The sequence below is a fragment of the Plectropomus leopardus genome, chromosome 22 (assembly GCF_008729295.1).
Source record: "Plectropomus leopardus isolate mb chromosome 22, YSFRI_Pleo_2.0, whole genome shotgun sequence".
NCBI classification, from domain to species: domain Eukaryota; kingdom Metazoa; phylum Chordata; class Actinopteri; order Perciformes; family Serranidae; genus Plectropomus; species Plectropomus leopardus.
The window spans coordinates 12,473,979-12,489,215 of NC_056484.1; the positions used below are offsets into that span (position 1 = coordinate 12,473,979).

The 15,237-nt window shown below is 41.3% G+C and overlaps 1 protein-coding gene across 1 annotated transcript in view; it reads left to right on the forward strand.

Annotated features, from left to right (window-relative positions):
- The first annotated feature begins 1,109 nt into the window (after positions 1-1,109).
- The window catches only part of pdzrn4 (PDZ domain containing ring finger 4), a 40,061-nt gene continuing 25,933 nt past the window's right edge, over positions 1,110-15,237 (forward strand). The window contains exon 1 of the mRNA XM_042511594.1: positions 1,110-1,178. Coding sequence (XP_042367528.1) covers positions 1,110-1,178 — 69 coding nt within the window. The remainder of the gene's footprint in view (positions 1,179-15,237) is intronic.

The window sequence follows — 15,237 nt, forward strand, 5'->3', positions numbered from 1 at the left end:
CAGGGTTGTAATACCATCACTGTTCTCTGCATCACAGAGTCTTCTATCCCCCTCTCTACTCTCTCCCCCCTTCTGTCCTCTCACCCCTGTGGAGTTGGGCCAGTTGGGCTGGAAGCTAATTTGAAGCCAATCAATACTGGTCTGTGTTTCTTCCTGTGTGTGTCAGCCCAGTCCGGTGCCCTTGTCTAACTGCCGGCAGAGAGAGAGAGAGAGAGGGGGAGCATCTGTTCGGTGACTATCACTCTCCGACTGTAAATCTATGAGGGCCACTAAACACTACCTCTCCAACCACTGCTGAGTGCAAAAGGCTATCTGATTGAATCCAAATGAGATTGATTTGTATGCCAAATCCAGTTGTCAGATGTGTGCGCAGACAAATAGTGCTCCCAGTAACTTGATTAACTGTAGACATGGCATTTTAACTCCTATGCATTGAATTTTCTGCACTGAAATGTTAGGCTACTGCATGTTGGTGTACACAGAGATAATAAACAGATGCACTATTGAACAAATACAGATGCGGACACACATGCAGCATGTCCTTCATTCCTCCTGCAAGCAACAACACTGATGTTCAGATACTGAAGCTGCCCAAGATAAGACCAGTCCCCTCCCCTTTCTCCCAGCCCCTTTTTTCCTTAACCAACCAATGACAACGCTGTGTATTCATGAGCCGGAGTAGGAGCAGGCATGTGTAGGCAGCCTGCCACAGGAGGAGGTGTGTCTCCATGAGCCAAAAGTGTGTGTGAGCACGGAGTGTGTGCTCACACTGAGAGAGGAGGTGGTGGAGAGTGTATGTAGGCATGCAAAGAATCAAGGGGAGAGGTGACAGGCAAGAGGGAAAGAGAAGCCAGGTGCTTTTACTCATCTTACCACTGATACACTCTCCTCACACACACACTGTAAAACCTAAGCTGATACACGTGGGTGTGTGTATGTGTGCGCTCGGAGCGACAGAGGGGGATCTCTGAGGATACACGGATGAGAAAAAAGAGTGGGGGAGCCAAGGAAGAGGAGCCCGAGTGTGTTTCGCCCCGGGGGGAGCTCACACACACCGCAGACAACACACACTCCGGCGGGCACTCTGCACTGTTTCCCTGACAACTAGAATGGGCTGCAATTTGTGCACCTTGCAGAAACGGGAGGAACACTACAAACTGCTGTATGAGATTGCACAGGTAAGAGGGCTGATGGTGGGAATCATCACTGTGATAAACTTGACGATGATGATAATGATGATGACAGAGATTTGGATTTCCCTCCAATGAGCGAGGAAGGAAAAGTAAGGAGAATAACAAGAAGAATTTTGGGAAAGACAGTTTGAGTGGGGAAGCCAGTAGAAAAATGGGAGAGGGACATGAGAGAAAAATGTACCAAAATGAGTTGATTCCAAGCAGCCCGTGTGTGTGTATGTGTGTGTGTGTGTGTGTGTGTGTGTGTGTGTGTGTGTGTGTGTGTGTGTGTGTGTGTGTGTATTCCTCTCTCCTTCAAAGTGAGTGGAGCTAGTTATTTCTCCTCAGCAGCAGGAGATGTGAGAACAAGTTCAGCTCTTATTCTTGCGTTGGCTCCAGGGGAATTCATCACATCTCCTCTTGCCTGTGACTGTCTAGAAGCAATACAGTTCAAAGAACGCGCAGCAAATGTGTTCTGCTGTTTTTTTCTCTCTGTTGTCTGTCAGAAGTGGACCTGTTTTCTTTTTTTCTTCCTCTTCTTCTGCTAAACCTGATTTGAAGGTTTGCTCGTCACTGCTGTCATGTGAAAGCACCATTCAGCCTCTTTGGGTTTGATGCTATTTTACTGAAAGTATGTTCATAATATGCGTTGAACAATTTCATTGACTTTTGGCGCTTTAATTCATAAAATTTACACAACATATAGTTAAAGACACAAGAAATGCATCTTTCGACTGACGCTGTTGTTATCACCCATCACAAACCATCATATTGTCATAATGAGCAGTAAAAAACTGTGAATGTATAACTTGTCATCTTGTACTGGGCTTGGCTGGAATGTGTTGATTAGATAGGAAGTATCAGCAAGTGTGAATCTGCTGGAAAAACATGCATCTCCAATGTGCCATTATTTTAGAAATAGAATAAAATGACTGCCTTTGAAAACTGTTGGGTATTTTAATAGGTTTCATCAGTCAATGAGCTTTAAATTTGAATACAAAAGGAAGATAAACATGTGAATTGCAAGGTATTTACAGCAGCGATATGGTTATGTGTGTGGAGCTGATTATGGGGAAACACGTGCTCTGGGTTTTCTCTGTTGTTGAAGTACAGTACAGCGAATACGAGGCCGTCGGCAGCAAGGATTCATTCATCATTTAGTATCTTACACGGTTACAGACAGCAGGGAAACTGGATAAAGCATAATGAGCAGATCTGCTGTTCAGTAGTTTTGTAACTGTAAAATGTACTGTTATCATAGCATATACTACAATCCAAAGTGTACATTTATAGCACTGGTGGGAAATAAAATTTACTATGTCCAATATCAATGACAGTGTGGCTGTCAGTGTTTTGATGATCTCGTTATGGGCTCTGTAAAAAGTAAGAAATACATCACTACCCAACCCTCAGTCGCTGCTTTCATGAATGTTTACAGCACTGTGATCTTAAGCTCATTATGGTCTCTGACGAAGTGCCCACATGCTTTAATGAGATGGTGGATGGCTGTGTTGTCTGCCTGGGTAGAGTGCAAGAAAATTAGCCCTGTCAGTTAAAGGAAACCTTAGGAGGTCATGGCTCCTCTGATACCACTGATGTAAACTGAATAAACTGGCCAGAACAAAGGGATAAGTATAGTATGTTAACCCACAGTTAACCATTAATTGGCTATTTATAAAGAAATGAAAAAGGCAGATAAATAATAATGATAAATAATAAATTTTGACATCTAAGAAATACATGTGCTTGGGAAAAGTTCATACCAGTCTCATGTCTATATAGTAAAAATGTATAGCCAGCAGACAGATAATAGTACAATGACTGGAAACAGGGACACAAATAGCCTGGCTCTATGCAAATATAACAAAATTCACCCACCCGCATCTCTGAAACTTATGTTTTTTGTTAAAACTGCAGCAAGAAATGTAAAAATTAATATTTGTACTAGAACTAGAACATGTGCATGCTTTCATGTTCAGAGAACATGTCATTTTACTTATATTGTTCCTGCTGGAACACCTGTATTAACTCTGTCTGAGAAGCTGCATTTTAGTGCCTGTCTCTTTAAGCCCCTGTTCCCAAAAAACCTAGTCTGCTTGGAGTGATCATTTTTGGGTGTCTTCTGTATCTTGGTGTCTCCACGCCCCAAGGAACAACACTGTGCTCTGACGCCACTGGGCCCAAAAAGACGTCTGTATATGAGAGAATATTTTTTTGAGCATAACTAGTCACACAGAATGTCCTGTTTCACAGTCGTGATTTGATCCATTCAATTCCCTAACATTTTGTAAGTCTATAAGAGCCACACAATCATTTCTTATGAGTTAGCTGCTACATAAGTGGATGTGAGCATATTTTTACCTGTAGCAGCATACTTGCGGTTGGGGAATAGCGACAGTTTTCTTGTTAAAAACCTCCAATAAAAGTTTTTAAACACAACCGGAGATGTTGCAGCAAGAATATGAAATCTGTGAGAAATCAACAACCGTAACCAAGATAACATGTTTCCTTGATGTTAGCATGTAGTTACATGTAGCAGTGTAGGCCACATAATTTAAAAACTTGCAGTAATGTGCCTGGAGCAGATGACCATATGGAGAAATCCATCATAAGCTGACGTTAGTTCACAGCGAAAGTAGAAGAAAAAATAGCCTATGTTTACCTCATTATTTTACACTTTGCCCATGTTTAATATGAACATCTGGGATTGTAACATTATAAGATATGTAATAAGGAAAAGCACAATGGGTACCCTGTAAGCTTTTCCCTGTGTTTCCAGTCCTTTGTGCTTATTTAGCTAGTTGTAGACAGCAAAACTATTCCTCTAAATTTGTAATCTGGAATTACATTCAGAGTGCTGCTTACTTACATATAATGTATGTATTTACTATTTTATCTTACAGTAAACTTTGGCAAAAAAAAGATCTAACAGCTATAGTTCGGGCAATTTTCATTTGGAAGAACATAACAGCATATGTATGATTGTATCATAAGCATGCTCGCACAGAGAACATAAAACTGACCCTTATGGTTTCCTCTGATTTCCGCCTAAAACTGTAGGTGTCCTGGCACTGTGGCAGATGTCCAAGAATATTGTGAGTGTGTGTGTGTGTAAGCGAGCATACCCACTTACTGTTAAATGCTCTGCAGTGTGCATGTGACAGTCGGCGAACACCTACAGTTCTCATTACCAGTGTGAAAGAAAGCCAGAAAGAGAGAGAAAGAAAGACAGAGAGCTCACCAGGCAGTAAGTGTGTCAGTGTGACTTTGTCCCGAAACTTGAGGCTGAGGGGATTCTGCAAATCCAGAGAGACTCCTTAACAATCCCTCCGTCTCTTCTGTCTTTTATCATTCCAGACTAATTTCTTCTCCCTTCTTTTTCATAGTTTCTCCTTCTCCATAACCTTCATTAGTCTCTCTCCCCCTCTGTCTTTATCCCTCTCAGCAATCTGTTTCTTCCCTCGTTTTACTTTGGCACGCAGACAACATTACATATTCTCAAATTGTTTTTGTTCTGTTGTACTTCCAACGGTGCTACACAATAGGACACCACCTGCTCATTATAGCAGAGAAAATCCAAAGTATACTAATGATACTGTACTGCAGCTAAAGCAGGGATATGGAGCAGGTGCACAGTGAGACTGGACTGGAGCTTCTGGACAAAATGTAATTCTCTTCTTTGTTTCTAGATACACGTGCACTCCTCTAGTGTGTCTTACTTCCTGTGTCTTGGTCCTGACTGATGAGATTTCGTGTCAGAGCAAGGAGACATTTGAGAATTGTGGGTTAATGCTGTTGAAGTCTCTTGGACAAAGTACATTAAGGCAAATTTTTCATTGTTTAAATCTGGTGGACTTATTGGGGACAAAGTAGAAAAGACCAAAATGTGTTTGCATGCTTGATGGTGTACTTTTTTTGTCAACTGTCTGTACTATTTAGTCCCATTAGAGAACTAAATCAATCTTACAGACAGTAAGCAAGAGGGTTGTTGAGATTTTGATTCTAAATCAAAAATCGATCGAAATGAGCTTTTGACAGCGAGCTATCATGACTGACAAACGTAAGCATGATCCCAACTGGCTAGTTAGCAGCTAGTTTGCCTGCTAAAGTAGTTTAGAAAATAGCCCTGTCAGTAGTTCCTACATCATTAAGTTTCACACCAAATATTTCACAAAGACAGACAAATTAATTTTGCTGTGCCACATTCTGGTGTAACTCGGCATTTACAGTGATTTTTCATTTTCAAAACGCCTTTTGTGGATGAAACAATGACACTTCTACAAAATGGATTGCAGCTATTTTGGACTCATAGTAATGACTTCTACCTCAAAATGGATATGTAATGTTTGGAACAGACCTGCTCAGCACCTTCCATTTAGAAAAAGTAACAGAGCATTTCATGGGCCAATTCCAGTTTTGAACCCTGAGGCTTGCCTCCGTGTCCCCCACACCACAGTGGCTATCTGTGTTCACACAGCTGCACTGTTCTGACAGGACTGCTGGCTGCCCGACCCCTGCTACCCAGCGGCAGCGAAGAGATTTATGACTCTCGTCAGACCATTTACATTCAACGTTTCATTTGTGATTTTGTGTGTATCTCTGCACACTCACACCGCGGGGCTCCATTCTGGCTGCAGCAATTGCTATTCCATATATTTTGCTCTAGGCTGTGTTAAATTGTCCCAGAGCCTCTGGCCTTTGGAGCCTCACTGGACACATGTATTTGTCCTTTTAGTTCTATCAAAGTCAGGACTATTTTATCACACAACAATGCAAAAGACACCAGCTACTCTGTGTGCAATTTGCCCCTGTACTCCTGCTCAGTAAGGAGTAGTGTTTGTTCTCATGGAGAGAAAACCTGATTTATTAAGATTTATTTAAACAAGGCTTATTGAGTGCAGTTAAGTCAGGTCTTGTTCATTTTATTGTGTTAAGTGTTCAGCTATTGGTTGGTTCGGATATTGCATACAGTCCCCAAATATAGTCCTTAAGGTAATCACCACATCAAAACCTTGAAGAATGCCCCAGCGATGATGTTTTCCTGTTGGGTGATCCAGAAGTTGATGAACAGGGAACCCAGATATCCCAATTTTCATTTATTTATGTATGTATTTAATTTATGTTAAAAAAAAAAAAAAAGACCATATATAGTCAGTCTGTTGTAGGGGTGCTACCTCTAGATCTGGCAATCCATTCCACCTTATTATTCATATTTGGTTTATTTGCTCATGTCAGTGTATGATTTCCAAAACATGACAAAAACTCCTTTTTTTAATATAAAGTTTTTAAATTAAAAAAAGTCTGGGTCAGAGGACGCCTGGCCAGGGCGCTGAATGTGCAAGATCTGGTACTGTGTGATCAGTATCATTGTGTCAGATAACATTGTTAACTATCTTCTTAAATCTTCTCTAACAGATACAATCAAGACATTAAGACATGTTTTCTGCCCAAAACAGTTGATGCATCTGTCATACTATCTGTCAAAGTCAGTGTCCTGATGCATTTTTGGGTTTCTGTGCATCTTCCCCTCTTGTGTTCCTGTGCTGCTTTTATCTCATCTGCTCACCTACACACCTGCTCTGCATCAGCCTTGTTAGTCCTGCCCTCCACAATTTCTCCCAGCCTATCAGCTCCCTGCCTAATCGCCTTATTCCCCTCACCTGAGCTTCTCCACCTGAGCTTCTGTTTATTCTTGTAATATGTTTTATGTCTTTGTGTTCTAAGCCAATGTGTTGTTTATATTTTGTATCTAACGTGTGGACCTAGAACTAATGACTGAGGAAAAATCTGCACCCCATGCCTGCACCAGTTGGGAACCACTGGTTTAGGCAACTACAAAACACTCCAGTCCCCGACACAAATGTCCAAAAGACAACCTCTACACCTTTGTTTCTGCTGCTACCTGCATGGCACAGAATTTTGATGAAAATTGCGAGGACTGTAATTAATATCATATCAAGCTTTAAATCTTTTTGTTAAACAATAAATCTACAGATTCAACAGAGAAGCTGCTCTATCAGACCACCTATATCCCACTGCTATTGCACCGTCGCAATGATATTACCTTTATGTTTGTTTTGCACCCTTTTTCTCCTCTTTGTTCATATGTGGGTGTGTACACTTGTGACCCCGGCCAATCTTTGGTGTGAGGCTGTCCTCCGGAGACAGATGCTGTGCCACATGTCCAGCCTGTTAGACAGCATGGAGGGGGCTAGACAGTCACCCCTTCATCCCGCCTCCCGCCACCACTTATGCTGTCCAGAGAGTGGCACACAGAGCAAGGGAGGCTGTGGTCAGACCCACACAGCCGTCACCTCCATATGGCCACCTCGGACCTGGAGCCTGACTTCACCCAGATAAGGATGTGTGAAATATGTTGGTGCTATCTGTTACATCGAGCTGAGAGGTTGTGTGTGTAGAGCAGAAAATGAAGTGGAAATGGAAAATTCACTAAACTGAATTTATCATGCAACTAGAGCAAAATCCAAGACTGAGCATGCATGACAGGGAAATCTGGGATTCAGGGAATAAATATAATCTTCTGCTCCCTCCTCTGATGAAGGGAGGTGGTATCACCTGATTCATCAAGTCAAGTCAATTTTATTTATAAAACCCATTATCACAAAACATGGTTTGCCTCAGAGGGCTTTACAGCATACGACATCCCTCTGCCTTTAGACCCTCACATTGCCAAAGGAAAAAATACATCAGCTGTCTACTTATCAGAGAGGCACAACAATGGTCTCGAACTGTCTGTCTCTGCTCCTCTGATGGGATTTTGAGCTTTTTCAGAATAGTACTGAATGACCTTTCCATTTCTTCCTGCATTTTCTGACCAACAGCTTGTCTTCCTGTCTGCACGGGTCAGTGAGTTTGACCTTTTCACCTGTGAGTGTAATTCTACTGGACAAGTCTCTCACTATGTATAAGAGAGAGTTTTGATTGGCAGTTTTGTATCACTTCCCAGAAAACAGAGATGTCTTTTTTTTCCCAAACCAAACTGCAAAAATTTCACAAACACATCTTGTCTCAAACGTTAATCTTTTCTTACATTCATATCTTGGTGCATTTTCAATTTAAAATAGGAAAGCCACAGTTAAAAAGTAATTCATGGCTGGAAAAAAATAGAAAAGTTTAATGATTACACTTTAACAGCTTAGAGGTACTAAATAATAAACTTAGGGTAATGGTTTTTCCGCCCTAAAAATGTTAATGCAGCCGTATGCAAATGAACTCTGCTGTTGAACACAGATCATCTGGTGTCTTCCATCATGGTTATAGTTGCTCGTTGGAGCACAGCGTGGCGGTAATACAGCATGATTTAGAGGTGCATATGGCATCGTCACCGGCGCCGTGGGTAGCACATCTTCTGGTGGCCGGCCAAAAGTGGAAACAGGAAATAGGTGATTATTCAGCGTCAGGTTAATGCCAGGTAAAGATGGGAAACAGCATCCTGGTGTTGTTGTGTGTTTACTCACTATTAAACTACATGGAAACAATTGGAATATATTGAAGTTTTTACTTTAAGTTAATTTGTGTGTTTCCTTGCAAAGATAATGACGGACAGCCTGTCATTCTGTGCACTGATGTCCACGTCTGGCTGGTGTCTTTATGTATCTAACAATGGAAACAGACATGCAAAAGGCCCACCACCTCTGCTAGGAGCAAGATACACAGGCTTTATGTTGCTTTTGTCTATTTTTTTGTTTGTTTTGAGTCTTTTTGTAGTCTTTGTAATGATATCTTTGTGGTCTTATGTCTCTTTGTAGTAATTTTGTGTCCCTTTGAGGTCATTTTGTGTCTTTTTGTAGTTCCTTTGCATTTATTTGTAGTTATTTTTATCTCCTTGAAGCCTATTTCGGGTCATTTTGCATCATTAAGTAGTTCTGTTCACTTTTTTTGGTTGTTTTGTGTTATGTTGAGGTACATTTGTGTCTCTATGTAGTAAATTTGTGTCTTTTTGTAGTTCTTGTGCATGTCTTTGTAGCTGTTTTTGTCTCTTTGAGGTTATTGAGTGTCTCTTAGTGATCATTTTGTATTTTTTTGTAGTTCCTGTAAATCACTTTGTGGTCTTTTTGTCTCCTTGAAGTCATCTCTTTGATGTCAGTTTGTGGCTCTTTTGGGTCATTTTGTTTCTCTTTGAGGTATATTTGTGGGTTTCTTTTGGCCATTTTGTGTCTCTTTGTAGTTCCTGTGCATCATTTGTGGTCTTTTTGTCTCTTTGAAGTAATTTTGTGTCTCTTTGAGGTTGGTATGTCAAATTGAGTGACATTTTGCAGGTGAGCATAGGGGCCTGTGCCCAGTCGTACCATCCAGTAATCCATCAATGCCTACTGTAAGCAAACACACATACACACCACTTTGTTGAGAGTGTGTGTGGGCGGGTGGGGAATCACAAAGTCAGGGGAAGACGGGCCTGGCGTGTAGGAGGGGGGGACAGAAACGCTCGCCGTTTTGCTCCAGCAGCCAACGATCTCCCCCTGCGTTGGCTCTGATAAGCCCAGGATGAAAGCCCTTTCTGTGGGCAGAGTGACACTCCTCACCCCCCTCCCCTTGTCTCCCATCCACACAAGGCACACATGATGCATGCATACACAACTCCACGGCATTGTTAAGATGTAGATATGCCTATTTGCACATACTGTGTACGTTCATCTACAACACAGAAGGAAAATCACACAGGGTCCATCCATTCATCAGCTTTACTGTGTGTTTTTCTGTCTTTTTTTTTTTTTACGACTGCATAAAAATGTCAGTCAAGCTCTCAGCGCTCAACAAGAGGACTTATCAGTTGTTATCAGCCTTTAGCTGATTACCATACTCACCGATTGGCCAAGTGGCCTGGCCAAGACGATAGGAGGCAGGGAGTGGGAGAAGAAGGGGGAGAGAGGGACAAATGGGAAAGGTAGAAGAGGAAAAAAAGGCGTGAGAAAGAAAATAAAAGGAAGATTGTACAGTAGTACAGCATGAGGAGAGAACCAGAGCGAGAAAAGATGAGCCATCAATAAGTCCTTTAAATCCCCCATTCTCCTACTTAACGTCACCCATTTCCACAACACAAAGTCTGGCCCCCCTACTCCTCCCATCACTTATCAGTCGCCAAACACAGTTTCAAGTCGGTTCCATTCCACTGCCCCTGTCTGTCTCCCTGCTTGTTTCTAACTGTCTGTCTATCCAACTCATTAATACAGTTTGGCGTGACCTCGCTCTCTAAGGTGCCACAAATTTTCCCCGCATGTCTGAAAAACCCTGCAAAAAAAAAAAATAAAGCAATGGAGGACAGTCTGTCAGTCATCTGTGGGAGGGAGACAGACACTAATTCTGTCTCAGTGTGTGTGCCGTCAGACACTGATTGTTATACGGTTTGAAGGCAACCTTGTGCCAGAATAACCCAATAATGCACCTTATGGTCACATGCTACAGGCTATGTTTTGGCAGGTTAGACAGATGTTAGGACGGACCATCTGGAACTGTTATGGTTATGTTGTAGGCATTTGCTGCAACACGCTGCTACAAAAATGCACGAAAAAATTCCCCTAGATATTTAGCCGTTGCAGGGGGGAAAATGCTAAAACACAACTTCTGAGACATAAAAACCCTCTAACATCCTTCATATTAGCATAAAATTTCCCTCAGTCAGATCTTTGGATGAGTTTTTTGGCAGCAGAGGTGCAATTCTCATCTGAGACCAAATGTCAGTTAAACTATAAAAAGAAATCCTGGCTCTTTTTTCTCTTTGCCAAGAATTTCTCCATCAGGCATAATGATTTGGGGGTGTTTGTTACAGCTATTATCAAGGAACAGCAGTTTGAGTCATGAACATTTACAGCTTATAATGTCAGTGATGATGTTTCACTCTGACAGCCACAGTGACATCTGCTCTTCAGCATGTTGTCAAAGCTAAATAATTCTGCATACAGTATGTGTCTTGATAAGGCTGTTGGTGAAATGCTTCAAGATGCAAATGCACTGCCACTGCCAAGTGAACCCACAGGGTGGATCCTGGGTCCAGGTGGTCTAAAGGGAGATTAGGTTACAGCAGGGCGCTGGTGTTGAATTCCCACTTAACCAACTTGGGTTTAGGAGTCATTAGGCCCACTCAGAGCCAGGCGTCGAGTCCAGTTACAGATAGAATGACACTAAACCATCTGCATAGTAGGGGGGGATGATTTCATTTAGCGCGGGTGTAACCATAAGCCTTGTGTTGATATGGGAAATGCCCTCAGGATAGAGAGTGACTGAAGCACTGTGGATGGGTCTTTGTTGCTGTTGTTGGTTTGACGAAATGTATTGGATCAGAGTTTCCCAGAGTTGACCCACCATAAGATTCCATTTGGCCTGCCTTGTGAAAAAAAAAACTTAATTAAAAAAATATATTAAATTAAATTTCTATAAATTAGTATTAATGCTGTTCAATTTTTGTAAAGTAAAAATGCTCTTTATATATATATTATATATGTAGGATCCTAAATTATTACTATTATCATTATTTTTTCATAATCTGAGCCTGGTGGGCAGACTTTGTGAACCAGGAAAGGCAGAGACAGTGGCACACAGACAAAAGGTATTTCAACCAAGAGAAACTGGGATCTTCGTACTATTTTGAACCCACAAAGGTTCTGTCCAAGTCTGACACTAGCCCGAACCACGGCAGCAATTTGGTGTCCTAGCCCAATAAAATACCCGAATTTCCATAGTTAAATGAAAAAAGGTTTAATAACTAAACAATGACATCAGTGTACGGTGACTGCACACAAATAACGTAATATCAGTTAACAACGCTGGCTTTTGGTTTCACACAAGGTACAAACTGTGGACTTGGAAACAGTGGTGTGATTTAAAGAGTCAGTCTGTGATACAGCCTGAAAATTACCCAAACACAGTCACTAATAATACATTGATGCAGATGTGATTAGCCATTCACTCAGTCATATTGTTAGATCTTAGATCTTAGACTCACCTGCCTGAAACTGTGAATGCAGTCTGAGTCTTGATTGAGGCGGGTCGACTGAGGGGTAAATTGCACCACAGTGCGTCTCTCACTTAACTAACCAACCATGCTTTCGGATGAAAGTATTTTTCATCACAGGAAGAGCTCTTCTCGCCTGCTCACAGTTAGTGGAGTGTGAGGTCGTTTTTCTTCTCCACCAAAGGGGCGGACTGGGGAAGCTTCATGTTATGAATAATGCTAATGGGTAAGGTGCTTCCAGTGAGCATAAACATGCATCACTTTAGAATGAAAAAGGCAAAGGTTTGGTGGGAGGAGGGAAAAAAACAGGAAGCTCACACTCCAGGCTTCCTAAAAAATACTTAATTTTATGCAAAAAGCAGCACATAAATATTTGATTTTCCTGCTCCCCAGTAAAATGTTTTCACTTTCCAAGCTTTAGCATGTTTTGCTAATTATGCCCCTGCATCTGGAGCTGGCTGTTTTCGCCTTTAACCAATCTGTGCTCATATGAATAACAAAGATTCACAGTGAGACTGAGCTCGCTTAGGATGCCCCCTTTTTTTTAACTGAGCATTTTAAATGTAAGATTAACATTATTCCATTGATTAATGGTGTAGATAAAGTTATTACTAAAGGAATTTGAGTCAACCGTCAAATCATTTTTAATTTAAAGATTTTTTTTCAAGAATTTGGTAATGTTTTTCTGTTTCATAGTTATAGGTCTACAAAATGCTCCAAGCCATGAGAGGCTATGTTAATTTCAGGTTGATTAAGTCAGTATTCAGTCAGTCTCGGTTCTATCTCTGCCTGTCTCTTCACTGGTGTTTGCATGTGGTGTCACTTTCATGAACCCGTTAAACCTCTGCTCAAGTGTCTGTTCAGTTTACCCACAGCACCACCGTTGCTTAGACCCAGAACAATCAAAACAAGGGCAGCAGAAACTGAATGGGATCTTTCAAGAGCAATTGGCACATCTGAAATTCAGCATTTAACGGCTGTGCTAAATCAAAAAATGAACAAAAACATTTGAATTTTTTTGTTTGTTTGTTTTTTTCCCCCTTACAACTTCCACTTTTGGTAAATTTCCCATTTAAAGTGCCAATTTCTAAAACACAACATATCCAAATTAAATTAAGTAAAGACAGATAAATAAGAATAAATTCCTAATCAAATACTGTTGCTATTACTGCCAAATCAACCTCTAAAAATAATAATCAGACAACACAGATGTTCAGTGGTTCGTATAAAATTATGCATCCATCGTCCTTCCATCCAGTCCATCTCCCAGTGCTTTCTCTACTCTGTCTTTAGCCAGCTCAGTCACCAGAACATCAACCGATCAGCGTCTCTTAAGTAATGTAATATACACGCTTAATTGGTCATCGGTGTTAGGGATGGTGGATGGTGTGACAATGGGTGAGACGCCTGCCAAGCTGCAAACCCTGTCCTAGCACCAGACAAACAAACAACAAAACAGGTTTTGTTTAAGCGGATCATTGCTATGTTTCCATTGGATTTTCAGGTTCCAATTGTAAGTGTTTTGCAGCAATCCGTCTGTGGTTTTCTATTGGCATTTTAGGCTCCAACAGTGGGTGTTTCGTACCAACCTGTTACAAGGATAGTGACATTAAATAGGAATAATTTTTACACTGCTGCATTTCCTGCCAGGATTGTGCCCCCAGAACACATATTAGCTAAAACATGGTCTTTTCCTAATCATTGCCAAGTGTTTTTGTGCTTAAACCAAACTACACCTTAACTGCAGTATTGCTAAAACATAAAGCTTTAACACATCCTCTACTAATAACTTGAAATGTTTCTGTGGTTTGCAAAAATGCTCAATGCCAACATTTTTTCATGTGATTTGGTTGTTTTGGCACTGTGCCCCAATGCCATTGGTTCCCACTTAAGTAAATCTTTAAAAATGGGTCACAAATGTAAAGTTTTATTATTCTAAAAATGCCCTGACAATTTCCCACTACAGTTACAGCCACTGCAGTTTTTAGCAAACGTTAGTCCAACAGGAGAAAGTAGCACATATGTTTGGGACTATTTTCAGCAGCAAATTAATATGAATTTGATGCACTAGTGGGAATTTATGGTAGCAGATTGGTTTTGTGGGATTGACTCAAAATAAACTACAGTGCCCAGGTTCTTGGTGATAAAAGAATGAGTCACCTCGTAGTTAATTTATGTGTTTTTAACACATTATATTAGGCCTGCTACACTGGTTAGTAGGACTATTTCATTGTTTTTTTAATGGGATTTGAAGACACCAACAATATCTACAGTCTTGTTTTTTTACACTAAATACAATAAAAGAATAGATGGCATGCTTGGATGGAGAATGTATGATGTTTCGCGTTCCCATATAGACGAGTAACACATAACCTCTTTGTGAACTCAGCCGTCTGGATGAATTATGTGGGTCTAATCGGTGACCCCCGAGAGCCTAATTCAAACTCATTGGTAGTATGTGTCGAGGGGCTGGAGGAAGGGCCACTGTATTGTTCAGCCCAGCTCGCTGGCTGTTGTTTTAATGGCAGATGAGAGATTAATGGCAATCTAATGACTGTGGGGAGGACGCGGCGCAACAATAGAGTCCTGGCACAGCGCCGGCCAAGTACATTAGTCAGTCAAGACAACTACGTGCATGGATGCAAGTATACATGCATAAAATGAACACACAAAACATCCCAAAATGCACACACACATTCACAGACCCTTTCAGAGGGAAAATGAAAGTGTCTATTGAATTGTCATTGAAGAAGTTTTGCAGTCATTTGCCATCAGCACACCCCCGCCTCATCACACGCAAAACAAACTGAGCTAATTCCCAAACGCCAACCCCACCAATGTGACAAAAGAAGGCTAATTTATGCATCGCTGACATGGCGTGCGAGGAATAAGAGTGTGGCAGCAGGGTTGTATGCTCACTCATGGATCAGGGTAATTGTGATTTGGTTGCTAGGATGTTGAGGGTAATGAATGTCTTGTTGATGCAGTTTGTCATAACCCATGCCATCGGCGGCTGCTTCAAGACATGGAGCCTATTAGTTAAACACAGACACACTGGCCCAGCCATGATGTATGAGCCCACCAGGCAGAGGGCAT